The sequence below is a fragment of the Desmodus rotundus genome, chromosome 1, assembly GCF_022682495.2.
Source record: "Desmodus rotundus isolate HL8 chromosome 1, HLdesRot8A.1, whole genome shotgun sequence".
Classification (NCBI taxonomy): Eukaryota; Metazoa; Chordata; class Mammalia; order Chiroptera; family Phyllostomidae; genus Desmodus; species Desmodus rotundus.
In genome coordinates, this window is record NC_071387.1 from 53,883,851 (window position 1) to 53,911,350 (window position 27,500).

The window sequence follows — 27,500 nt, forward strand, 5'->3', positions numbered from 1 at the left end:
AGCGCTGAAGACTCCGAAGCTGACGCCGTTGGGGCGGAGTCCGCTCCGGCTGAGGTGGGCGGGGACTGCACGCGTTCCACCCCGAGAGCTCTTAGCCCGCGGGACGCAGCTCGGGTTCTACTCCGCAAGACCACTCCGCAGTCCCGGGCGCCGCTGCAGGTCTCCGCGCCGGCCGCGAGTCCACCCGCCGCAGGTAGGGAGCGTTCTTCCCCCGCGAGTGGTCCACTGGCTGGAATCTCTGGCCATCTCGCTGTGCACTTTTAAAATGTATAGTCTATAGACCCCTTTCTTTGAGATCGAGAGAGGAGAAAAGAGGGAAGCTCGATGATTTGGTGGGAGGCACTAGATCTAATTACTTGTCAATTACTTGTCAAGGTTTATAAGAACAGGTAATACGTTTGGCCTTTCTCTAGGTGGGATCCAGTTTTGCTTAATGTCAATCTTGTAAGTATACGCGTAAGTTCTGTGCGTTTATAAATATGGTCCTGAGGTCGGTAGAAGGTCCAGACGGAAATTTCTGGGCTGGAGACCGGGACACACCCCACCTGGGTCGAGGTGCGTGCTTAGTCACTCACTCACGGTGTGCTCTAGGTTAAGTCAGCACACCTGCAGCATCTCCTGAGATCCTTTCCTGCTGTAAGACCGAGGATCCTGGAACCTGAGTTCTTTGCCCGTTCTGGAGACTTAAGGAAAAAGAAAGAAGCCAAGGGCGGGGGGAATGTTAAAACATTTCTTAGACAATGACCTTGGTGTATATCAAAGTACAGTTTGGGTTTGTTTTATAACACAGATAATACTTCAAGTACCATTGTTCCACCTTGGGTTTTTTTTCATGTAAAATAAATATATAGACATCTGTGGATGATTTTCTTTGGATTAAATAGCCTTCTAAATGTGACTTTTAAAAAAATGGCAGTATACCATGGTGCTGGATAACCAAACAGAAATAATCCCCCATAAAGATTATGTATAGTTACAGCGATTTACTATTTTACCATTCACTGGACATTTTTGCATATAAATCTCTGGGACATGGCTGATTAGTTCCTTCAGGCAAACTCTTAGAAGCATAAATTTAGTCAAAGAGTCTGAATATTTTAAAGGTCTTTTGATTAAATGGTGATGGAAGGAGACTTGACTTGGGGTGGTGAACGTACAATACAATGTACAGATAATGTACATAGAATTGTACACCTGAAACCTATATAACTTTATTAGCCAGTGTCACCCCAATAGATTTAATAATAAATAAATAAAATGAAAATTGCCTTCCAGAAAGATTGTTCTAGTTTACATTGTCAGCTGCCAGCCATTTTAAGAACTGTCATACTCTGAAGAAAAAAAAATAGCTTTTTTTCCAGTGGAAGAGGGTAGGCAGAGGTCATAGGACGACAATTAGAGTGCGGACTTACCGGAAGCCATAGAAATACTGTGGAGAATTGGAGCCATACTTGGGAAATGTACAAGTGTGTCTCAGGGTCACTAAAGGGGAGGAGTTTGGCCACAGGATTTAATTGAGTTTAATAGAGTTTGATAGTGTTGTAGAGATTTAATAGATCAATTCTCTTGATAGTTCATATATATCGGGTAAAAAATCAAAGGAAACCCTAAACCAACAGATATCAAGATACTCCATGCTCTTACTTTTGAGAAACAAAGCTCGAATTCTTTCCCTGTCTCTTCCTCCTATCCATTCATTCTCCCCTTGGGCAACAGAAGCAGTGTCAGTTCCATAGCAGCATACTGGGTTCTGCCAGGGTCAAACCTGCTTCCCCATCCTGGACAAACCATCACCTACTCCCTCGTTCACATTTCCTTGGTCTTTGTTCTTATCTGGGAATTCAGATACACATTGGCAAAATTAATTGTAATCCATGCGTGGATGTAGTGTCCCTCAGATTTATTCAGCAGTTCTTTGCTCGGACTTAGGGTATCTTAACTTTTTTCTGCCCAATAAGTGTATTTGTGTTTCTAATAGTACTTTGTATTTTATAACTGTGGTGTATCAACTCTGGCCCAAGAAAAAGACAGCCAGATAGCTGCTACAGCAGCCTCATTCACAACTAAAAATGTCTCTAGGCATTACCTGGGTTAAAGTGATAGAATAGTGGTTTTTCTCTTCTTTTCCTTTCTCATTTTGTGTAATGTGTTTATATTACTTTAATAATGAAGAAAGACACAAAAATAAATGTCATTATTTTACCTCAACTCAGATGCCTGGGGTACTGGGGTGCTTTTCATTCTACTACTCTGTCTGGCAAATACTCTGCAGCTTGGCAAGGTGAAACGGTTTATTAAATGTTTTTATTTTTTTCCAAGAATAAAAGTAAAATATGTACAATTATTTGAAAAACTCTAGAGAAATCATTCACAATCTCATCTCCCTGTTTTTTTTCTTTTCTTCCATCCTTTCTCCCTTTACACAATGGAATACTACTTGGCCATAAAAAAGAAGAAAATTTTACCCTTTGCGACAATGCGGATGGACCCAGAGAACATTGTGCCAAGTGAAATAAGCCAGTCAGAGAAAGACAAATACCACATGATTTCACTCATGTGGAATCTAATGAACAAACTGAACTAACAAGGAAGATAGAGACAGACTCACAGATAGAGAGCAGGATGACAGCTAAGTGGGGGGAGGTTAGGGAGTGGAGGGGTAGAGCAAAAAGGAAAAAGGACTCATGCACATGGACAACAGTGTGGTGATTGTGGCGGGGAGGGGGGTATAAAGGGACTAAATGGTAATGGAAAAAATGTAATAAATATTTTTTAAAAAATAAAATAAAGCGCTGCCTGGTGTGGCTCAGTGGATTAAGTGCTGGCCTGTGAACCAAAGGGTCACCGGTTTGATTCCCAGTCAGGGCACACACTTGGGTTATGGTCCTGGTCCCCAGTTGGGGGTGTGTGAGAGGCAACCACAGACTGATGTTTCTCTCCCCCTCTTTCTCCCTCCCTTCCCCTCTGTCTAAAAATAAATAAATAAAATCTTTTTAAAAATGAAATAAAAAATAAAGTATGGAAAGATGAAAAACCTACCTATCCTCCCTCTAATTTTACTCCTAGAGTTCATCACTGTCGACATCTTGATATAGCTTTTTCTGGATATCTATGTTTCAACAAACACACAGATTTGTTTTCTTTTTTTTTTTAAGTAGATTTCTGCTACATTTACTGTTCTGCAACTTACTTTCTACATCTCTGCACAGCCAATACCTGTACATGTACTCAATTATGTCTTTAGTTGTATTACATTGTATGACTATACCAAAATGTATTTGGCCACTTAGGTTATCTAGGGTATTCCCAGTTTGGGGCTAATATTAGCAAGGCCATCCCTTTACATAATGTTATATGTATGTGTTTTTGTTTTTGTAGGATATATTTCTAGAAAAGAAAGTGAAAGCTCATATGACATATACATTTAAATTTTTAATGGAGACTACCAAATTGCTCTCCAAAAAAGTGTACACAACTTTGTATTTCTTCCTACCATTAGAGGGTGAGAGGCTCATCTCTTCAAAAACACTGTTAGAAATCTTTGTAATTTAGGTCAAGTTAATAAATGAAAAGTGGTATCTCATATCATGATTTTATACTTTTTTCTAGATTGGTGAGATTGAGCATTCTTTCCTTTGTTTAAATGTCATTTAAACAAATGACATTCACATTTCTTATTCTCTGAACTGTATGTTAGAACCTTTCATTCATTTTCCTGTTGGGTTGTGGGTAGTGTTCTTAATGGATTTTTAGGAGCTATATACATTAGGAGCATTAACCTTCTGCCTTTTATATATGTGTAACATTAGTCTATCATTTCTGAGGTTTTATATGTATTCAGAGGTCAAAGAGACCCTAAGAGGGAAAACTGACTTTCTTCTCAAAGTATATAAATGTATATACAATACAAGAGAGAATCTGTTTTATTAAATGAACAGGTTGGCTGAAATGCAATACAAGTCTTCTTTATTTCCCTACTTGAATATAAGCTCCAGGAGCAGAGTAAGTTTTCTTTCCCCTTCACTGCTGCATCCCCAGTGCCTAACATAGGGCCTGGCACAGAGGAGGTGCTCAGTCCATGTTTGCTGAGGAAGAATTGGGGGAATTTCAAGCAGGATGACAAAATGAAGAATAGACTCTAGGCAAATACCCCTGAAAGAGTGGCTGTGTGTCATTCACAGTTTAATATCAATTAGTTAACTGTTTCTCCTCTTCATTCCACCTGCTTCTCGTGGAATAAGTTTATTGCAGGGGTAGGATTTATTATCTGGCATAAGTGAGGGTCAAAGGGGGAGATTTCTGGAGTAGTGATGTGGAAGGCTTGAAAAGTTAAAGGGTGTGATGAAAGTATTCAGCTGCTGAGGTGGGGGGAGGGTGGCGGGATGGGAAGCATTAAGAAGTGGGATAATATGGAAGTCAGATTCTCCTGGCTTTGAAATTTTTCATAGGACAAGTTTGTATTTCCAGATATGTTATACTGCAGGAAAAAAAACCATGAAATAACTGAGAGTATTTTAGTGCAATATTTTCTTCTTGGCTTCTTTTGAGTGTACAGCGTAAGTTTTTTGCAAGGCTTGTAATTAAATTTTAAAATTCTCATCATAGTTGCTTTTTCAAAAATTTATTTTTATTGTTGACACTATTACAGATGTCTCCATTATCCCCCCCTTGGCCCACCTCCACCAGCCCCTGCCCCCCTTCCCTCTGGCCATCAGCACACTGCTGTAGTCACTTTTTAAACATTTGGATTTAAATGGCTCTGGGGTATTAAGTGACTATTGAGTTTCTAAATCGCCTGCTGCATTTCTACACTTACAAGGGAGTCATTGTATGGTGTTCAGAGGACTATTTTAATTGGAACATCCAAGTTCCATACTGTCTGGGTATTTAATTATTGAGTAAAGCAGTTTTCTTTTTGTGTTTTTCATAATTAGGTGATTTCAGGAAAATGAGGATACTTAGTAGTGCTATACTCATGGCCTACTGTCATTTGTTGAAAGGTAAGACACCAGATCCTTTCATTATGTTCTATATTTTAAATATTTTATCCATAAGTTAAAAACTGGTGAAAGACAAAAAGACAAATACCATATGATCTCACTGATAAGAGGAGTCTAATGAACAAAATAATTAATGACCAAAATAGAACCAGAAGCATAGAATCATGGAACAGACTGACAGCTATAAGAGGGGAGGGGGGAGTGTTCCAAAGAGGGTGAAGGAACTAGTCAAAGAACACATATGAGGGAACCGTGGACATGGACAATGGTGTGGGGATTGACTGTGGAAGTGGGGACTGGCTGAGAGGAAGGGGATGAAAGGGGGAAAAACTGAGACAACTGTAATAACATAAACAATAAAAAAATTTCTAAATGGATATTTTTAATAGAGAGGACATTCTGTTTTTTCTTCTTTGTTTCATAAGACTATATCATTGGACAAAGATTTAGGAAACATGGACAAACCAAACCAAACAAAATTAATTCATTATCCATTATGCATTGCCCATTTCTCATGTATAATTACTGAAAATATCTGGGGAAATGGCCTGTGATGTTGATTGTTTTAAACAAGGGAAGGGTCATTTTTTTCCACCTTGCTCCGTGACCTGCTTTTTCCTGAACAGTATATTCTAAGGAAGAATTATGGAAAGTGTCAAGGTAACAATCGTACTGGCCTCATCCTGAGACCCTCCCTAAATCTCCATACCCATGTGCCTCTGGCCAGAGAATCGATCAAGAGTTTAGGGAAGTTAAGTAGAAAGGACTACAACCATGTGCTGCAAAAAGACGTTTCAGTCAGTGATGGATTGCACGGACCACAGTGGTCCCTTAAGATTATAATAAGGCTGAAAAATTCCTGTCCCCTAGTGACATCGTAGCCATCATGTCTCAGTGCAACACATTAGTCACGTGTTTGGTGAGTTTGGTATAAACTTACTGCACTGCCAATTGTACTAAAGTATATAGCACATAGAATTACGTACGGTACATTATACTTGATACTGATAATACATGACTATGTTACTGGTTTATGTATTTACTATGCTGTACTTTTTACTGTTATTTTAGGGTGTACTCTTTCTCCTTAGAAAAATCTCCAGACATTATGCCGTGTTAGGCCACCTTGTCTCTGCCACTCTCTTGAGTGCATCGTTTTCTCTTGTGCAGAACTGCAGTAGCGCGTTGTACAGGGTCGTAGCACAGGAGCAATAGGCTATATCATATAGCCTAGGTATGTAACAGGCTATACCGTCTAGGTATCTATGATTATACTCTGTGATGATCACACAACAACAGAAGCACCAAATGATGCATTTCTCAGAATGTACCCCCATTGTTAAGCAGCACGTGACTGTATCAGTACCTATCATTCAGACTACACAGAAGGCAGGTAGGTGTCAAGTCAAAGGACACTCTGGGCATGTCCACATGAAACAAAGTCTTCAGGTTTTAAGTACCTCATCACCATATATTTTTATATATAATGTATCTTTATGAATTTTGGGACAATAATTTGTTAGCTAATTTTATTATTTTAACTCAGGGATGAGATATGGCATCTCAAAATATATTTCAAACCCACTGAATAAAATACGTATTTTAGGGAAGTAAGTCCTTGAACATAATTATCACCTAAGTGACCTGATCACGTGTTTGTAAACCGTTTACTTATTCTGTGATTTTTTTTGAGGAGTTTTCCATGTTCTGAAGATTGGTCATCTTTCTTTTCAGCATTCACTATCTCAGCTCCCCAGGACCTGTATGTGGTAGAGTATGGCAGCAATGTGACAATGGAATGCCAATTCCCGGTAGCAGAAGAGTTAAACCTGTATGCATTAGTTGTCTACTGGGAAATGGAGGATAAGAAAGTTATCCAGTTTATAAATGGGGAGGAAGACCTGAAGGTTCAACACAGTAGCTACAGCCAGAGGGCCCATCTGCTGAAAGACCAGCTCTTTCGGGGAAAGGCTGCACTTCAGATCACAGATGCGAAACTGCAGGATGCAGGGGTTTACTGCTGCTTGATCAGCTACGGAGGTGCTGACTACAAGCGGATTACTTTGAAAGTCAATGGTAAGAATTATTATAGATAAAGAGGCCCAACCTTTATTAAAATCATATCCCAGTGTTGGTAACTTTTCATTCTTGGAAGTTCACTCTTACTCTCCACCGCAGCAATCTGTTCATTCATTCCTTCACATTCTCATCCCGTGAGCATTTCTGGAGCACCTCCTAGTTGAGAGTCCCGAGAGAGCCAGAGCCAAACGTGGCAGAGCCATGTTCCACAGTATGTTCCGTTTTCCTAAAAATAAATTCTTTATTTTGTTGTTATTATAAAAGGAATACATGGACTTGCAAACAACTCAAATACTGTGAAAGGGAATAAAATGAATTACAAAAGTGTCCCTCCTCACTTCACCGCCATTTTGCATGGCACACAGAGATAGCCAGGTAACCACTATTGGTGTGTCCCTCCAGGATTTTTTAAAAATTCAACTACTATTTTTATTTTGTTAGGTCTGCCAGCATTTTCCTTCCTTTGAACCTATGTCAAACCAAAATAAACATGTTAAAAACAAGCCTCCCTATAAAGTTCACATCGAAAAAGACTTGAAGTCAATTTATGAAGGCAAAAAATAATGATGTCAAGTAGAGAAGAAACTATTCTTCCTTAGAGATGACTTAAACTATGCTCAATGGGCATTCATCTTGAAAATCTGTAACAGTGTTGTCTTGGAATGTTAAAAAGGAAGTATGAGTGATAAATTCCTGGGTACTGACCCACAAATATGTCATCAGATCATCTGGGTTCAAACTTTGGGTGGCTGCTAGCCAAGTAAAGGAAAACACCTTCGCTGACTACCTCTGCTTTCGCTGTTAAGATTCCTCGAATTGAGAGCCAAAAGGATCCCAGGCAAGAACAGATAATCCAAGGAACAGAACAGAAATTCCCCAAAGGGTATTCTGCTCACATACTTCCCACAATGACCCTTCTGTCATTTGGGTCATCCTTCTCTAGCCTATTGAAATTACTTTCTGATATTGAACTGAAATCTGCCCTCTTATAGTTTTGAACTTATGTGCCTGTGTCTTTTTTTCTTTTCACTTTTTATTACGTGACTAGAATTTGATCATCATCCGTTGGTCTTTCCATTCCTGGGATAACTGCCATCAATCTCAATAAGGTCAATAAGTAGAAAAAGTTTGAATTTATTATAAAGGGATAACTGATCATTATAAACCAAAAGTCAAAATTATATGAGAATTAGGAGAAATGCATCTGTCTTATGGTACATTACTGGGTCTCTGATTCTGACTCAATTATTGCTACCGTTGTCAAGAAAATGTCGCTTGGCGTCCTAAAGTAGATTTAATTTTAATTATATTTTACCATATGCTTCTCCAGAACAATGATAGTCATGAAAACAAAATAGTGAGATTCCAAGTTGGAATTTTCAACTTTTCTTCAATCCATCAGCAAATATCAGGCACTTACTGTTTCAATATATGAAAGAAATGACCAAAACCGAGCTATAAACTGCCAGCAATGCTGGATCGGGGGTGGGGAGGAAGAGCATCAGCCCGGCAGTCAGGTAAAAGGAAATACAGAGTACGTTTGTGCTTTCGGAAAAGGTCCCACATTAGACTGTGGGGAGTGTGCAGAGGGTGGGACAGCTGTCTCCGTAGTGAGGAGCGTGTTTTTCCAGGTCCTCTGGGCTCTGTAATGCTCTGTGTGTATCTGTAATGTCCTTTCCTGTGGGAAATCTCTGATTCCGATGGTTTTTCCAAGGAGGGGTCTCTGATGGAGTAATGCAGATAACCAACATCTGATTTGCTTGACCATTCTATTTTGTATTGTGAATTACTAAATTGACATCCTACTCCCCATCCATCTTGCTGTCATACAGTGGTCTTGGGGATGAATTGAGCTGCACTGAGAGTGAGCCAGCCTCCACGTTTCAACTGAGGCGGTGTCACCAATAGAAGTTTGGTGTTTAGGTCACGAGCTAGACAATTCAAGGAAGTAGAGCTTGAGTCACCTCCACATGCAAATGATTTCAGAGTAACATTAACAGCTTCTCTTCCCATCACTGCGAGCATGTGGTAACACAGCTTCCCCAAAGGGAGTTTACTCGCCACGGCATTTTAAAAGTGAGACATTTCAAAACTGAAATTTGAAAGAGTTTCGTTTTGGATGAACTCAATTATTATCACGTCAGGTGTGAGTATTATAGCACCTTTCGTCTTCTTTAGTTTAAATACCAGACCTCCAGGCATCTGACTTTCAGTTGAAAATGTTGCTTTATCTTAATCATTGAACATAGTAGAGAAAATTAAGTGCCCTTTTATATACTTTCAAGACGTTAACTGGGACTAGGCAACTGAAAGAGCAAATACTGCATACATAGTTAACTTGATAAAGCTAATTTGTTCCTGTGGATCAAGGGTTGACGGCTGTCATTCCCCACCAACCCCATCTGTCCCCCAAATTTATCGACCAGAACTTTGCAGGTTTTCTTAATAGCTTTTATTCCCCATCTAATATATCACGTAACTATCATGTAAGTGAATCTATTTTGTTTATTGTCTCTCTCCTCCTTCTAGAATATATCACTCCACAAAGACAGAGATTTTGGTCTGTTTTATTCATTGCTGTTTCCCTAGGACTTGGCATATAAGAGTAGCAGCATGAAAAAAGAACACAAAACATTTGTTGAAGGAATGAAATGAAATGTTTTCTTAAGTAGGATAAGCCTAAACATTTTGAAACATGAACAGGTTTGGACACATGAAAATTTGTTTCCAAGACTATTCACCAGGAACTGTCCGAGCTTTCTAATGAGTGAGGAGCTCTAGTGCTAATAGTAGCAGTGATGAACACTTATGTAGTACTTTTTATGTGTCAGGCCCTGTCCTAAGCACTTTGCTGATATTAACTCTTGATCCTCAAATGACTCTGTGGAGTAGGGGCTTCATCATGTCTGAGATGCATGGTTTTTTACATTTTATGTCTGTGAAATCTGAGAGTGTCTGTCAATAATGTCATTTTAGATTCAAGATATGTGATGTTGTTATTGTTTTATGGATGAGAAAACTGAGGTCCAAAGAAGTTCAGTAATTTGCCCAAGGTCACTCAGCTATTAAGTGGCAAACCAGGTTCTAAACTCAAGCAACCTGGCTCTAACATCTGTACCCTTAATGACCAAGTTGAACTGCCTGTGTTTATACTTCCCGAGTGTGTGTAGAGTTGTGTTTTGACTTCAAAACTACCGCAACCTTTTCTTGGTCTTGATGTGACGATTGCATTGGATCTAGTGCTCCAGATCCAGTAAAGCAGGAGTCTGCAAATGTTTTCGATCGCCTACCCCATCAATAAGGCATGCTAAACTAGCATGTGCGTGCGTGTGTGCATGTGTGTACAGTGATAGGGAGTATATTGTGCTGATACATAGGTTATGTTATAAGAAACTAATATTTTTAAAAGGCAGAAGAAATGGAACATCACCAATTTCATATGGTTCAAAAAATACTTTATACATTCTATAATGTATAAAAATAGAACTTTAGAAGGACGAAAAAATTTAATAAGTAATACTTAAAATTTCTTGCTAACGATGATGCTTCATTATCATTAGCTAATATTTTAAGGCATAATATACCTTAGATGAAATTCATCATTAATAAAAGTCTTGATAACTTTAAGGTTTTATTTTAACCAATGCCTTATCAGGTTCAATTAGGTGCTCACTATTTCAGCTTCATGAGGTGATGGTAAAAAGTGTCACTCTGACATTTCCTCTCTGTTTGTGCTTGAATTACTAGTATTATCTCTAATCCTCAGTTTCAATAGGGAAAAATTTTATTTTGTTGTTTATTCTGTAAGCAGATTAGTTTAGTTAAAATTAGTCAAGAGACTCGGAAAGGCTATAATAAACCCAAATAAGTCACTGTTCTCCCTTCAGTATTATGAAACTCCTCTCTTCCCACAAGACCCTCATGTGGCATAAAAAGTGAGGGCCAGTGTCCATCGGCCATGCTTATTAAGCTTAGATTATTTCTTTGTCGTTATGATAAAAATACATGTAAGTAGACGTTCTAATATTTTCTTTCTGTACTCAAGTACATGTGTCCCACTTCAGAGACTAATGTATCAGTGAGTAGAATGAATACACTCATTTATTGGGCCCTGATAGGTGTACCATATTTATATATATGCCTAGTCATGAAACAACATTCTCCTTTAATCTGATATCATTAAAAATGTCAGAGTCAACAAGCAAATGTTTTACCTTTAACCCTTTATCATGAACTGTGATTTTAGGCTTGAAATTTTAATTGTCTGGAAATCAAGCTATGTGCTATATGAACTAGACTCTGTTTCGGTTATGTTATTTGATGAATTGTAATACGTGGATTTTTTTTATGATTCTGAAACATAACAGATAAAAGGTTGAGGACTCAAGTATTCATAGGAGCCATTATTTATGTACTTTCAAACTGGGATTATGTTGATTTTCAATGTTTTCATTTGTGGTTTTATTGGTTTAATAGTACAGAAATAGCACATCATTGTTTCAGTTTTGCTTGTTCCTGGCTGTATTAAATCTCTGTGAATATATTGTATCGCAAAACCATTGTTATGGCTGTGTTAAGGGAATACAGAGTTAAGGCTCCAGGTGGACCAGTGGGGTTACACTGACGTATTAGGAGTAACATAAAGATTATGCCAACAGAATAATGACATGTTAACATGCTTGTAATGGCTACACATGAGTGAAGATCTTGGGTGATGTACATGCACTGAATAATAGGAAGTACCTTGGGTATCCTAATCCTAAAAGGGTCCCAAACCGATGATTTAAAATTTAATCAAAATTTCTTCCATGCAAATAATTATTTAAATGATTTATTAAAATCACCAGCATAATAAAAGTTTAAAAAGCAAGTATTATAATGTGTTATTCTGGATGAGATCCTAGAACAGAAAAAGACATTAGAGAAAAACTAGCAAAACAGAAAAAAGTATGAAGTTTAGTTAATAGCAACACACTAATGTTGGCCCCTTGGCTATAAGAAGTGTGCCATGGTGAAGTAAGGTACTAACAGAGACTGGGTGGGAAGTATACAGGAACTCTGTACTCTCTCTGCAACTTTTCTATAAATCTAAAACTTTTTTAATAACAGTATGTTTAGACCTTAAAAAGTTTTATCCAAGAACATGTATCAGTTTTCACAATGAAATCATACTATTTTCATACCTAATTTCTGATCATTGACCAGAAAGTAGATCGTTGAGAAAGTAGATGGCCATCAGAATCGGACTTTTTGTTCACTCATTAGTCTAAGAAACAGCACTGGCCAGCTGCAGAGAGTCGTGTTTACGAAGACAGCATTATAACAACACAAACAAAATATCCAGGAACAGATTTAAGAAGAATGTGCCCTGTGTATTTAAAAGCTATAAAACTTTACTAAGAAACATATGAAGACTTGAGTAAGTAGACAGACATATTTTATATTTGGATAGAAAGACTAGTGGTTTAAAGACGAAAATGCTTTTAAAATTAATCTACATATTCACTCTGAGCCCAAACAAAATAGCAATATCATATTAATAGCAAGATAGTTGTTTTTTTAAGCCCAAACTTGGCCCAAGTATGCATAGAAGAGGTGAAGCAAAACTAACGGGTTCTCCACTGCTGAGGCATCTGAACATTAAGCTTGTTTCTGTGAGAACCAGTCTGGATTCTGATTCTTTCTAATGTGGACAACATCAAGCCACATGTCCAGTTCAGTGCTGAGTGAAAGCCCTGACTTCTTTTCTTTTGCTCATGACGTAGCCCCATACCGCAAAATCAACCAAAGAATTTCTGTGGATGAAGTCACGTCTGAACACGAACTAACATGTCAGGCTGAGGGTTACCCCAAGGCTGAAGTCATCTGGACAACCAGTGACCACCAAGTCCTGAATGGCAAAACTACTATCACCAGTTCCAACAGGGAGGAGAAACTTTTCAATGTGACCAGCACGCTCAAAATCAACACAACAGCTAATGAGATTTTCTACTGCACTTTTCGGAGATCAGGTCTTGAAGACAACAGTACAGCTGAGTTGGTCATCCCAGGTAATATTCTGAATGTCTCCACTAAAAATGTGCCTAGTGCTCTCCCCTGGCACCATGCATGATGCCTGCTCATCATAGGCATTCATTGTTTGTTGAATGCATAGCACTATATTTACAAAATGCATCCTGCTTCCTCACCTCCATTCATCCAAGACACATTGCTATTTAATAAAAATTCAGTATATAGCTATGGAATATGGCCTACATGCCAGGCATTGGGGGCTCATAGAAGAATAAATTCACATTCTTCAGGGAACAGATAAGAAAACAGGCTATCTCAATCTCATCCATGCAAGAAATGGTCTTGGGGCTGGGGGATCTGGGGGGCACCTGAGAGGAATATTCAATTCAGGCCATGTTTCAGGAATTCAAATCTAAGCATATAGAGCAACTCCTTTCTTTCCAGGGTTTCTATGGCAAGAAGCAAATGGAGTGTACTTTCTTATTTTATTCCACATGGGAGAGGTCCTTCCTCCCCATCTGTCTTCCTCAAGGTAGTCTATGACATTCAACTCAAGGTGGTCTGCTTAGTGCATAGGACATAAGGCTGTGTGTCCCTTTGCAAGCCTCTCAGCTTCTACATGCTTCACTTTCCCTAGATGGTTATAACCTGTTGGGCAAGATTATCATAGGAATAAATGAGCTACAGTGTACAATGATTTGAGACTGTTGCCTGCACAGATTCGGCTTTTTTTTTTTTTTCCTCTCTCCTTACCCTGCAGAAGTGGATAAGGTGGGTAAGGTAGGATACAGCCCAGTGAAAGGCTCAGACCTTTCGAAAAAGTAAGGTGCATAAGCATGATGTTAATACAAAACCAGAAGTATTCTGAGAAGCTCTTTTCACTGCCATTTCCCCCACTAGATGTTGACAGTAAAACTTCAGGTACTTCAGAGAAAACAACCAAAAAATGGGTAGAAAAGTGAAGCAATAGGAAAATACAATCCACAATGGTCCTGTGAATGAAAAGAACAGACAAAAGTTCTTAGATAATGAGAGATGCTCTTACTGGGGTGTGAGTCAGTTTAGTAGGAGCTGCGTTAGTGGGTTCCTGCCCTTGAACAGCTGTTTATGATAACTTTTTTGCAGGATGACATAGGATAACTCACCTAACTGCTTGGAGTCTATTTCCTCACAATAGATCCTGGGGATTTTAAAGAAATACCTGGCACACCTAACTCATAAACTTATTTTGAGGCTCAAAATAGATAGGAACAGGTTTTACAGACTGTAAGCTATTAGACAAAGGCTGATTGCTGTCGTGGCTTTAAAGCGTGAACTAGGTAGTCAGGGATCACAACTGGTGGTGGGAGGTTAGCAGTCTCTGAGCCTCGTGTGCCCTGGGGCTGCAGGCAGAGAGATGAGGAGATTGGTCAGAAGTACTAGCGATTGGAAGTCCCGAGATTCAGACTGTGGAGAAAGAAAAGAGAACAAATACTGATCCCTGATCATGACCACAGACGTAGGGAGGTTAATCCTTTGGCTGTGCTAGTTGGCCTTCATGTTCCATCTCTGCCATGTACCGTAGGCTCTTAACTTCTGTATTAAAAAATGCAAAAAAGAGTGAAATAATCAAGGCTGCTGTTTAGTACACAGCTGCCACTCCCTGTGGTACTGTGCTAAGCACTTCACAAACATAAGCCTCACAAAAGTATTGTTGTTTTCCATTTTGTAGTCTGGTTAAAGGACTTGTCAAGAGATGTCAAAGCTAGTCAGTGGCAGCAGAACTCAACCCCAGGTCCATGTCTCCAAAGCCTGGGCTGCTTCCACTTTTCCGTGCTGCTCTCATTTTCATAGTGGAGGTATCTCACCATTCTAGCCACTCACTGGCCAGGAACTTTTGGTATTTAAGAAAATTAATGGAGGGCCTAGCCGGGTAGCTCATTTGGTTAGAGTGTCATCCCAATATGCCTAGGTTGCAGGTTCAATCCCTGGTCAGGGCACGTAAAAGAATCGACCAATGAATACAGGAATAAATGGAACAACAAACTGATTTCTCTCTCTCTCTCTCCCTCTCCTGGTCCCTCTCCCCCCTCCCTTTTACCTCCCCCTTCCCTTCTTTTTCTCTAAAATCAATTTTAAAAATTTAAAAAAAAGAAAATTAACCTAAAGCTAACCTCAATTTCAAGGATGATTATTCTCTTGACCTGTCCCTTTACATCAAAATTTTATTTTTAGTTTCTTTTTGTTTTGTTTTGTTTTTCAGAACAAGTTAGAGTTCCAGGGAGGACTCATTGGGTAATTCTGGGAACCGTCCTGGTGTTACTTACAGCCCTGACGGTCGTCCTCTGTCTACGAAGAGATGGTATTTCTTTTACTATACGGGTCTCTACTGGGGACGTGGGGAATTGCATGGGAGTGCTGCTGTTACCACAATGGGGCTTACTAACTAGGCAGAGCCAAGAGTGCCCAATCTGCTGTAATGTGCGGGGCAGTCCCACGTAACAGGGAACAGTCCTACCCCAAATGCTAGTGGTGCCTCCACCAAGAAACACTGATTTACAAAATGCTGCCTTCCTATTAGCCTTTTTTTTTCTTCAGGGCCAATTTTCAATTGTGCAAGGAAGATTTTAGCCATGCCACCATGGGAACCTGTGTACCGTCTCTCCCTCCAGGCCTGCTCATTTTGCTGCTCAGCAGCATCACCTGCCTTGAGGGGCAGCGGTGAACACTGTGGTAGCATTTTTGAGGGAGTGACAATTGGATCTGACTGCAGGAGAGCCTGACTTGCCTTTTCAGGGTGGCACAAAACACTGCACTGTTTAGTAGCCATTACAGTGAAGCTGGGCAGGATTGCTGGGTGAAGACCCCTGTGCACAGGAGTGTAGAAGAGGCTGAAGAAGAACAGTGTCATACAGTTTCTTTCTATTATGCAAGTAACCACAGACTCAGAGGAGAGAAAAAGCAAAAATGCCTGTTGGTTTGGTTGGATTTGAGTCTTGCATTAGTTGCACTGTTATACTGAGCTGGTTTCTGGGCACCTTAAGTTAAAAAAGTAGTTCCTTCTGTAGAGCTGTGATACTTTATCATAGAGTGTTTTGCAGGGTGTTAATGTCATTTTCAAATTAATTTGCATGTGTTTATCTCTTTTTACCTCTGGCAACAATTAAAGTGCAGGAAAATGAGCCTATTCAAATCATTTCTTCCCATTTTAAGATGACTCAGAGAAAACATTTCTCCCGTACTTCAGTATAGCAAAGGAGCCAATGATGGTTTGCATAGAATTATCTGATGTCAAATAGGGAAGTAGAAAATGTAAGGGAATTCCAGTAGTTATTGAGAAATTCCCCACAACCCCTTAAGAGGGCAGTTGGATCTGGGAAAGCAGTGTAACTGAGGGAGTGAAGGTTGCTGATTCTAAAGACTATATAGATAGTTAGCAGAACAGAGACAGCCAGAATATAAGAATCAAGTTGTAATGATAGCAAGATCCTGAGCTGGAGTTGATTTGTCCAAGGAAGTAACTGTTACCAACTTGCATTTTGCGTATTTTCCTTTGGAAAATAACTAGTTGGCATTAGAAATGGCTAGAAAACCAATGCATAATATGGTCCATCTCTGAGGGAAGGATGGAAAATAAAAGTATATACTCCTAAAGAAATCTAAGAGCAAAAGCATACACCCTAACCTGGTGAATCAACCTCAGGAGTTGAGACCCGTGAAATACGGCAGTCTACTCGGTTTCCCAGGGGATCACAAGTGTTTCATAGGAACCTGGAATTTAAACTTGAGTCACTGTGTAGGATGTAGAGTTGTGTTTTGTGGAAATAAAATGTTTTTTTTTTTTCAAGTGAGAATGATGGATGTGGAAAAATGGGGCACTGGAGACATGAACTCAAAGAAACAAAATGGTAAGAATATTAGCAGGGATTGAGAAGTTGAAGGACAAGGAAACAAAAAGCTGAAGTAATAACAAGGAGAAATCTATCAGTCATAATCCCTCTTCTTTTTGTTGGAACTGCTAGCTTCTTTTTGCCTCATGGCTCTAATATAAGAACTGTCCCCACAGTCTGAGAAGATTTAGGGAAGGCCCTGGAGAGTAAAGAACGATGAGCAGTTTTGTGTGTGTGTGTTGGGGTGGGGTGGTAGAGGGGAGGGGGCTCAGGGAGGCTTGAGCTGGGGAGGAAACAGTTTCCCTCTGCTAGGTTTCTATTGCTTTGTAGCCTCACTTCTCCCTGCATCCGGGGACCAAGCTGACTTATGTAGATGGGAGACAGATAAATAGAAGTTGTATTGTATTTAAGGAACTGTGTTAATTGCTTCATGTGAAGCACCTCATTTAATTCCCTCCAACCCCTCAAATCAAGGAAATAAATACTAGGATTATCCCCATTTTACAGTAGAGAATACAGGGCCAAGAAGATAATGTAAATTGCCTCAAAACACACAGCTGCTAAGTGGAAAAAATCAGTCTTTGAGGCCCACTATCTTGACCATAGAACCTTAGTCTTAACCTATCTGCTTAATTCCATTTTGCCAGAAAATGTCTATATTTATAAAAGGTCAGAAAGACCTCACCCAGCTGATTGAACAAAAAAGAAATTTATATTAAGGTATTCAATTCTTTTTAATGTAATTAGAAACTAAACTTCACAAGAAGCCCAAGTGTAAAGTAGTCTAATCAGCTTGGACAAGCGCAGGAAGTGTTCATTGTGTGGTTTCATAGCACCGCTTTGTGTTATGAAGCTGATTAGTGAGTGCTGTTTGGGTTATCCTACGGTCACCAGCCAACCCCATTTGCCCAGGACTAAGTGTTTTCTCAGGACATGGGACTTTCAGCTTGGACAGTCCTGAGCAAGCTGGGATGGCCAATCACCCTTTGTCAAGTAAAGATATTTGGGCAAAAATATAATATGCTTCTTTATCTTCTTGCAAATGTATTATATCATCTAGCAAATATAAAATGTTTCTCCTTATTACTCTCCAGATACACAATTTGAGGAGACGTAATCCAGCATTGAAACTTCTGATCTTAAAGCAGGGATTCTCAGCCTGTGGTTTGGGTTTGCCGGGCTGAGGATGACCAGAGTACGCAGTGAGCCAGTGGGCTGCGGATGATGTAGGAGTTAAAGGAATAATGGAGTTAGAAACTAAAGCCTGGAAGGAAACCTTGATACCTCAAAATGACTGGGAGACTCATCGGTGCATGTGAAAGGGAGAAAGGACACTTCTGAATGATGAGCCTACATGCAAATTGTCCATCACTCATCTTAGGAAAACAAGTTGAGATTCCCTGATTTAGTGGTCAATTCCTACAGAAGTGCCCTTTGCCTTCACTCAATGTCTTAAATAATCTTCTGTGTGATTGAGAGTCCCAGTGTTGCAACAGTATTTGAGTATGAGTTATTTCTATTTATTTTGAGTCTTGTCATGTGAGTGTGGTTGTGAATGATTTCTTTTGAAGATCTGTTGTAGCATAAGTTCAAAATTGTGTCACCAAACTAACCTCACTGCTTGTATGCGTCCAGTAGAATGAATAGTATTTGTAAGGTGCTTTGTATCCTTTGTAATGATTGGTATACAAGAAGCATATAGAACAAACCATTGGTTTGTATAGGATATTACCCTGTTTAACTCATTGATACTTTGGATGACTTGAATAATCTTATTATGAGACCTCAAATGTTTCTATAATCTTATTCTTAGACCTCGAGGTAAGAGACATTACCATAGCATCTCTTGCATGTAAATATCAGCTTAACAACTATGTGGTATCCTGCATACATGTTTTTATTTAATCTCTACAACAAATGTGTTGTAGAAAACTCAATTTTTACCCATTTCACAGCTGAGGGAGTGACAAGTAGCAAACCTGAGATTTCCGGGACTGTCACCACTGTCCTTTTAGAATACAATCTACAGCTGTGTTTTACTTTAAGAAGTTCATTTTTAAAAAAAAGAAGAAGAAATTCATTCAGCAAACATTTAGGAAATGCCATTGCATGTCCATTACTGTGCCAGGCAGTGAGTCTACAGATGTGAGCAATTACAGCACCTCCCCTAGAGGGGCTCCTAGCATAGTGGGGAGGTTGGTCAGAAAACTGATTACCACACGTTAGTGCAGTGTCGCAGCATAAGGTGTTAGAGGAGAATGATAGTGTGAGGAATAAAGTCTAGACGTGCTGCCCAAACTAGTGAAGTTACTCTGGGTGGCCAGTCAATATGCTCCTGGACAATTGAAAATAGTTTAATAATGAAAGCGATTTTAGTTTACGAGATGTCAATATTTTAGTTTCTTAAGATGTCAGTATTTTTTAAAACTGTAGAAAGTGACTCTTGAATTTGTTTTCTCTCATTATATTTACCCCTGATTTATTTGCCTTTGCCATATAACCTGATGTCTAGTTATATATATAGTGTCTGGTGTTACTTAGCAGTTCTTTTTTTTATTTAAATGCAGTTGAATTTTGAGTTGATACCTTTCCATGATTCAAAATTCAGAAAGTCCATTAAGAGACATTGAAAAGTCTCCATTCTATCCTCGTAGTCATCAGTTTCCCTTTCTAGAAGTAACCACTCTTGCCTTTTGTTTATTATTCTTCTGAAAATATTCTATGAGTGCATGTGGAAATATGTATACACAGTATATATTTTTATTTCTTACCCTTTTTCACATAAGTGGTAACACATTATGTGTCTGCTGTGTACTTTGCTATTTTTATTTATATGTTATTTCTTATATAGCAGCCGGAACAAATCTGAAGTTCCCAGAGGTCATCCACTATGGCTTGTTAGTTTCTAGGTCATCTTTTCTATAGCCTCTTAGTGTCTTTCATAAGACTTAGTACATGCTGGCTGGAGGGAAGGAATGTGGCAGGCAGAAAACTTGGAAAGAAAAGAGCAGTGATCCCTTCCACCGAGAACGTATTTTTTCCGAGGAACCGCAGTTGTGTGGATGCGGGTAGACTTTCTACACGGGGACAAGTTCTTCCAGCATTTTTACCTGCACTTTCTGAGACAGTCGGGTGCATCAGTCCTTTCAGCAGAACCTGCCTTAGGCACTTAACCTTTCCTGGCTCAGGCACCCCAAGACAAAAAAATGGCCCATATGAAAGAACAGATCAAAGCTCCAGAAAAAATACAACTAAGTGAGGAAGAGATAGCCAACCTATCAGATGCACAGTTCAAAACACTGGTAATCAGGATGCTCACAGAATTAGTTGAATTTGGTCGCAAATTAGATGAAAAAATGAAGGCTATGCTGAGTGAAATAAAGGAAAATGTACAGGGAACCAACAGTGACAGGAAGGAAACTGGGACTCAAATCAGTGGTGTGGACCAGAAAGAAGAAAGAAACATTCAACCAGAACAGAATGAAGAAACAAGAATTCAAAAAAATGAGAAGAGGCTTAGGAACCTCCAGGACATCTTTAAACATTCCAACATCCTAATCATAGGGGTACCAGAAGAAGAGGAAGAGCAACAAATTGAAAACTTATTTGAACAAATAATGAAGGAGAACTCCCCCAATCTGGCAAAGGAAATAGACTTCCAGGAAGTCCAAGAAGCCCAGAGAGTCCCAAAGAAGTTGGACCCAAGGAGGAACACACCAAGGCACGTCATCGTTAAGTTATCCAAGATTAAAGATAAGGAGAGAATCTTAAAAGCAGCAAGAGAAAAGGAGACAGTTACCTACAAAGGAGTTCCCATAAGACTGTCAGCTGATTTCTCAATAGAGACCTTACAGGCAAGAAGGGGCTGTAAAGAAGTATTCCAAGTCATGAAAGGCAAGGACCTACATCCAAGATTACTCTATCCAGCAAAGCTTTCATTTAGAATGAAAGGGCAGATAAAGTGCTTCCCAGATAAGGTCAAGTTCAAGGAGTTCATCATCACCAAGCCCTTCTTATATGAAATGTTAAAGGGATTTACCTAAGAAAAAGAAGATAAAAAATAGGAACAGTAAAAATGACAGCAAACTCACAGTTATTAACAACCACACCTAAAACAAAAACAAAAGCAAACTAAGCAAACAACTAGAACAGGAATAGAAACACAGAAATGGAAATCACATGATGGGTTATCAAAAGGGTAGTGGGAGGGGTAGAGAGGGGGGAAAGGTACAGAGAATAAGTAGCATAAATGGTAGGTAGAAAGTAAACAGGGGGAGGGTAAGAATAGTATAGGAAATGTAGAAGCCAAAGAACTTATATGTATGACCCATGGACATGAACTGAAGAGGGGGAATGTGGGTGGGAGGGGGTGTGCGGGGTGGAGGGAAATAGAGGGGGGGAAATGGGACAACTAATAGCATAGTCATTAAAATATATTATTTAAAAAAAAGACTTAGTACATGCTAACTATGTACTACATTAACACATAGACAGCCAGCATTCATTGAGCACCTGCTTTACAACTAAGTTTGGATTTGGTTTATTTTGTCTTTCTCAAATTGGGACTCATGGGCTCTCCAGGGTACACTGGGTCAACTTAGTCCTGAAGGGTAATTTTATTACTAATCCTGTGTGACAGAATTATGTACGGCACTTGTTTTTTCTTTTTGTTTTTGTTTTCTGTTTTCTCTTGAGTATAAACTTTACCTTGATGTTGCACTTATAAAATTGCATGTTCTTTTTGGAAATTCTAGTAGACTGTTTGACCCTAAACCCTCATCTGTGCCAGAGAAGGCCCATGGGCTGTGCTTAAACCCTTGAGTCCTGCCAGTTCTCATCACTACACAGGCCTCTTAAGACGTGGCCTGCCTAAGGTATGGAGGTTCAGATGCCCTCTCAGGAGCTCCCGGAATATTCTTCCCTCTTAACCATTTATCTGGATTGATGACAAGGAAAACCTTTGCTTTTTAATGTGTGAAGGCTGAAGGAACAGAATCTCCAACAGAATGTCTTCTGTTATATTTTTGCACATGTTTATTTGTACAATATCCCTTGTTTGTATGAAGTACAAGCAAGTATCCTGGCTGAGTGAGACATGCAGCCTATTCAGCCCATTCCTGAGTATTATTGCCATTTCATGGTGTTAGATTCATAAAGCACTTTGTTTTGTGTTTCATTGTAAAGGGTATCGGCAAAAATGATACCTACTTCTGCGTTTGATTGTCACTGTATACACCTTTATTAATTTAATAAAATACTCTTATTTATTTTGTTACCAGTGTACCAGCATGACCATTTTCTTATTTCCGACATGTTTTAGAGAACCACTCCCAGTTTAACATCCCAGTGGAAACAGTTACTGAAAAGACCTCCAGCCACCTTCCTAGTTCTTTTCTTTTCCTAGCTTCTCTATTTACACAGCACACTCCCGAATCCTGCATGATGAGAAATAGCAAAAAAAAAATTTTAAAAGAACATATTAAACATTTTTATTCTCCCTCACTCAATAGTTTCTTTTAGGACAAAACAAAAAAGAAAAAGAAAAAGTTAAAATTGTGTCATCCAAATTGAAGACCGGAGGGACGGGGTATGGAAGAGGAGGAGTGGTCAAGAGAACTCTAGGGACACCCAGGGGCTTTCCTCTAGGAGAGTGCTCTTCTCGGGTCAGTAAACGTGGATGTGCAAGCCAACGCGCACGAAGCTGGATGTATTTCAGTCTTCAGTTTCTGAAAAGGAAGTGAGAAACATAGAACAAAGCCAAGTTGACAATTGAGGCCTGGCACAGTGTGACATCACAAGAATATTTACATTTTTAAAACAAAATGACAACACTTGTCATTCAAGGAAGTGTAGAACTTTTAATATATCATCTAGCTTGATTAGTCATCACATTCACCTTAAATAGATTATTGGCCACTTCTCTGAATCAGACACTCTCAAAAGGTGATAATCATTTCTAAGAATGTGTGTCAGATTCTACATGTTTTTTCAAGAGTATCAGTAGCCTTGTAGAAATTACAGAGGTGCAATATTTATGCCAGGTGCTACACATCAGGCTGTACCAGCTTTCTGCCTAGTCTTCCTGGCTGACTTTGGTGGTCGGGTTTCTGACTTTGGCTCTGGCTGGAATGTTGTAACATTGGAGGGGTCTGTATTAGAGAAAAGGTAGCCTGAGATTGGACCACAAGCTTTCATTAAACTTTTACTCCAGTTCCTTTTGCAAGCACGTGATTATCTGCCACAATGGGCCAAATAGATTTTTGTCTAAATATTTTAGAAAACATAGATTATTACTACTTTAAAACTTAGAATTTTAAATTAACTTTTGTACCATTGATATCCCTGGCCAAATTTGTGAGGACACATGTATGCTGTTTTTATAATTTTTTCCTACCACGGGACTCCAGTTTTAAGGAAATCAATATAATAAACCAACATATCCCTATTATAATTTAAATATTTCCATATTTTATACTTTTAAAAAGCTAGGGTTTGGCTACACTGAAGCAGTTGTTAATGGTTGGAGTCTATCATTAGTAATCATGATAATTACCAGTGATGGAGCATGTACTCTATGCCAGGCACTGAGATTAACATACAGTATCTCACTTAATGCCATGAGCCAGCCATGAGGTATAGCAAACAAGGGAATCACATTTACCTGGATGGCTGCCAAGTAAGCAGCAAAGTTAAGGAAAATTGGAGCATTAAATAGATGAAAATAAACATGACTGCATAATTACAGTGATATTATGGGGAAGCTTTTAAAAAAGAATTTTTATTATAATTCTTGTTGATTATTTACTTGCATCTTTCCCTCAACAGAAAAAATATAAAGTGGCCATTTAAAAGTATTACATTTAAGACTGTGTTGTGACATTAATTCTGAATGGACAGTAAGTAGCCAAGCATTAGCTGAAATATACACTTCTTAGTTTCCTAATTGGTGTGAAGCTATCATATTTTGGCTCCATTGATCCACTAATTGATGATCTGATTGCAGATTCTAGAGTAGAAAATGCAATTGGATGGACAGGAAGTTTAGAATATCCATTTCCATTGAAGGAAACATCAGTAAACACAGATTCCAGATCTCTTTCCAATCAGTGTGACCTGTGTAGGAGATCTCTTCTTGCAGAAAACGAGGGCATCTAATTCTGTCTTGCTGAGGAGTCAGGCTGGGGAGATGGGCAGCTGTCTGGACTATGGAGTGAAATCTCACCCACAACTCCAGGATTCAATCCCTCATCAGAGCCTTTCAGGCCAGATGACAGAAAAGGGGATGATTTGGGGTTTGGGGTAGGTCAGAACTGTTAAGGGGCACCCACTGCAAAGACAGGCCTGGGGAAGTGAGCAGCAGCAACCTGACTGAAAGCAAGGTGAAGGGAGGCGAAGATCCAACTTGCATTATCTCTATGCTGGGGACCAGCCAAAGGATCCCACATTCTCACATTCAATGCTTTGAGATCCCTGCAGATGACTACAATTGTGGTGTAATGAGTTCCACACAGGGTTCCAGAGCATTCTGAGGGCAGATAATTTTCAAGATAAAAAGTAAGTGGGTTTACCAGAAGAGGGCTTTGTGGCAGGATTACAGTAGTTCTCAACACATTAATGTGATTTTTCTCTGTGTATTTCCCTCTACCTCTGCTCTCTCAATTTAGCCTGAGGGTCAGTTTCCCTGTCCAGCCCCATGCCAAAGCTGAGACATAGAAAATACCTTAATACATGAAAGTCCATTCACATTTCCCACAGTTCTCTACAGACAGCCCAGTGGGTTACAGTTACTTATTGGGCATCTTCTGTAGGCCAGGCATTTACAGTGCATTGTGGGAAAAGTTAAAGAAATATTAAATGTGGCTCATCCAGTCATGGAGCTTTAGTCTGAGGAGACGACACAAATTCATAAAGAATTAAGTAATAATTCAAGTGTTAGAGAATATGAAACTTTAAGAAAATGTCTCAGAACTGAAAAGAGATGACAGCAAATGCTGTGAAATAGAGGAAGGAGGAAACCCTAGGTGCTAGGAAACCTTCGGCAAGGAGGCCAGATTCTACTTGGACCCTGGAGAATGGAGAAGATGCTACTTCTGATGATGTGTGCCCCAGTCCACTCAGGCTGCCTTAAGAAGACAGCACAGACTAGGTGGCTTGGAAACAACAGAAGATTTTATTTCTCACATTTTTGGAGTTTGGGAAATCCAAGATCAAGGCGTCAGCAGGGTCATGTTTGGTCAGGACCCTTTTCCTGTCTCATGTGTCCTCATGTGGGGGACGGAGCAAGGGGTCTCAGTGAGAGTCTCTTTCATGAGAACAATAATCCCATTCATGAGAGCTCCACCCTCATGACCCAGGCACCTCCCAAAGGCCCCATTGTCCTAATACCATCATCTTTGGGTTTAGGATTTCAGCGTGTGAATTTGGGGGGAGTGGTGGATGGACCAAACCATACAGACCATAGCAGTATAGAAAGCAGCTTTTCTTCTTTTCACACAAGATAAATCTAATGATTGAAGGAATTCTTTGATCCCTTATATTTCCAGTGGAAATATAAGTTAATACAACCTCTGAAAAGGATAATTTGGCAATATCTATCAAAATTACAAACAGCAGAGCAATTCCATTTGCAGAAATTAACTCTACAGCTATATTCTCATACGCACAAAGTGACTTATGTATAAGGATATTCATTACAGCTTTATTTATAGTAGCAAAACACTGGAAACAACCCAAATGCCCATCAGTAGGGAACTGATTAAATGTGGTGGCACATGAAAGCAATAGAATACTATATTAGATAGCCATGTGAACAAGTAAGGAAATTCTTTCTGTACTGATATGAAATAGATCTCCAAGATATATTTATTGTTAAAAAAGGAAGTTACAGAATGGAGAACAGTATGCTACTGTACACTATATTATGCCTATAACATGTATACTATGAATACTTACTTTGCATACTAGGTACTTTGTATGTGTACTAGCTAAAGTATATTATGTACACTATGTATTCTTCCAGATATACATTTTGCATTTCTGAAAGGAAAAAATGTAGATGCATATTTGTCATATATGTAAAACACATATATCAGAAAGGCTGCATGTAAAACTGGTTGCCTTTGGTGGCATATTGGGCTCCTAGTGGGAGAATTTTACTGGTATAATCTCTTGACTTTTGAATTATGTGAATATATTACCTATTCTAAATGAATAAATTATAGTCTTTAAAAGTCTGAGCTCAATTACTTGCCTCCCAGGGCAGATAATTTATATATTTTGAAGGTAATGATAACTCTCAGTGTATAAGGTCAATACAAAACCAGTGGTGAGGAAGTTTCAATAAATAAATTCAGCCACACCTGGATTTCAGTCTGGACTTGAACCCAACAGATTTTAATTAATTTTTCATTTAATTTTCCCCCATTTCTCACTGGTGTCACTCCCAGCATAGCTCTAGTGTGTGGAAGCATGATCGGGTTGTCTGTGGCCTCTGATTAAGCAGCTATGGGTTGGGATCTGCATGAGGTAAGTGATATTATTCTAAATGAACCAATGAACTAAATCAACCCACTAGTTGTTTTTTTACCTAGCAGAATTATATCATTCTTCTTTTTACTGTTATTCTATTATAGTTGTCCAACATTTCCCCCTTTGCCCTCCTCCACCCAGCCCACCCCCTGCTCCCACAGTCAATCCCCACACTGTTGTCCACCTCCATGTGTCATTCATACCTTTCCTTTGGCTAGTCCTTTCATTCCTTCCCCTTCTTCCCACCATTATTCCCCTCCTCTCTGGCTGCTGTCAGTCTGTCCCATGTTTCCATATCTTTGGTTCTATTTTGCTCATTAGTTTATTTTGCTCACTAGATTTCTCTTATAAATGAGATCATATGGCATTTGCCTTTCACCAACTGGCTTATTCACTTAGCATAACATTCTCCAGTTCCATCCATGCTGTCGCGGAGGGTAGGAGTTCCTTCTTTCTTCCTGCTGCACAGTATTCCATTGTGTAAATGTACCACAGTTTTTGATCCATTCATTTACTGATGGGCACCTAGGCTGTTTCCAGCACTTGGCTATTGTAAATAGTACTGCTATAAACATAGGAGTGCATAAGTTCTTTTGAATTGGTGCTCCGGGATTCTTAGGGTACATTCCCAGCAATGGAATTGCTGGGTCAACCCACAGTTTATGTTGCCATAGACATGAAAGGTGCTTCCATAGATATGAAATAAATATTTGGACCTTGGGAAAGTTTACAAAAATGATCCCAGCTTATATTTATCCACTCTGAGAACTGAGTTTAGCATGTGAAGTTTCTGCATAAGAGTGAGATGAAGCTTTTTGGTCAGCACTTTAGGGGATATTGCTGACTATCAAAATCCCCCAACCCAGGCTTCCCCTCATAGCATCTTGGCTTCTCCTTGGGAAACTTTGGCTGCCTGCCCCCAAATCAAGCATCCCTTTGACAAGACACAATAAGTTATTTTTGCTTCACTGATCTGCAATGATGAAAACTGAAAAGGGAAAGATCATGGAGA

At 39.2% G+C, this 27,500-nt stretch overlaps 1 protein-coding gene across 2 annotated transcripts; it reads left to right on the forward strand.

Moving 5' to 3' along the window:
• CD274 (CD274 molecule) lies at positions 1–27,500 on the forward strand. 2 transcript variants are annotated; one of them, XM_053924358.1, is made up of 8 exons: positions 1–193; positions 4,935–5,000; positions 6,735–7,076; positions 12,845–13,129; positions 15,334–15,432; positions 16,919–16,978; positions 26,407–26,485; positions 27,355–27,500. In XM_053924358.1, exons 2-7 carry the CDS (start codon positions 4,949–4,951, stop codon positions 26,409–26,411), a joined length of 843 nt encoding a protein of 280 aa, XP_053780333.1. In that variant the 5' UTR covers positions 1–193; positions 4,935–4,948; the 3' UTR covers positions 26,412–26,485; positions 27,355–27,500. The 2 variants fall into 2 exon arrangements, with proteins under 2 accessions (XP_053780333.1, XP_024414025.1); XM_024558257.3 differs by lacking the exons at positions 26,407–26,485; positions 27,355–27,500 and adding an exon at positions 18,055–21,350.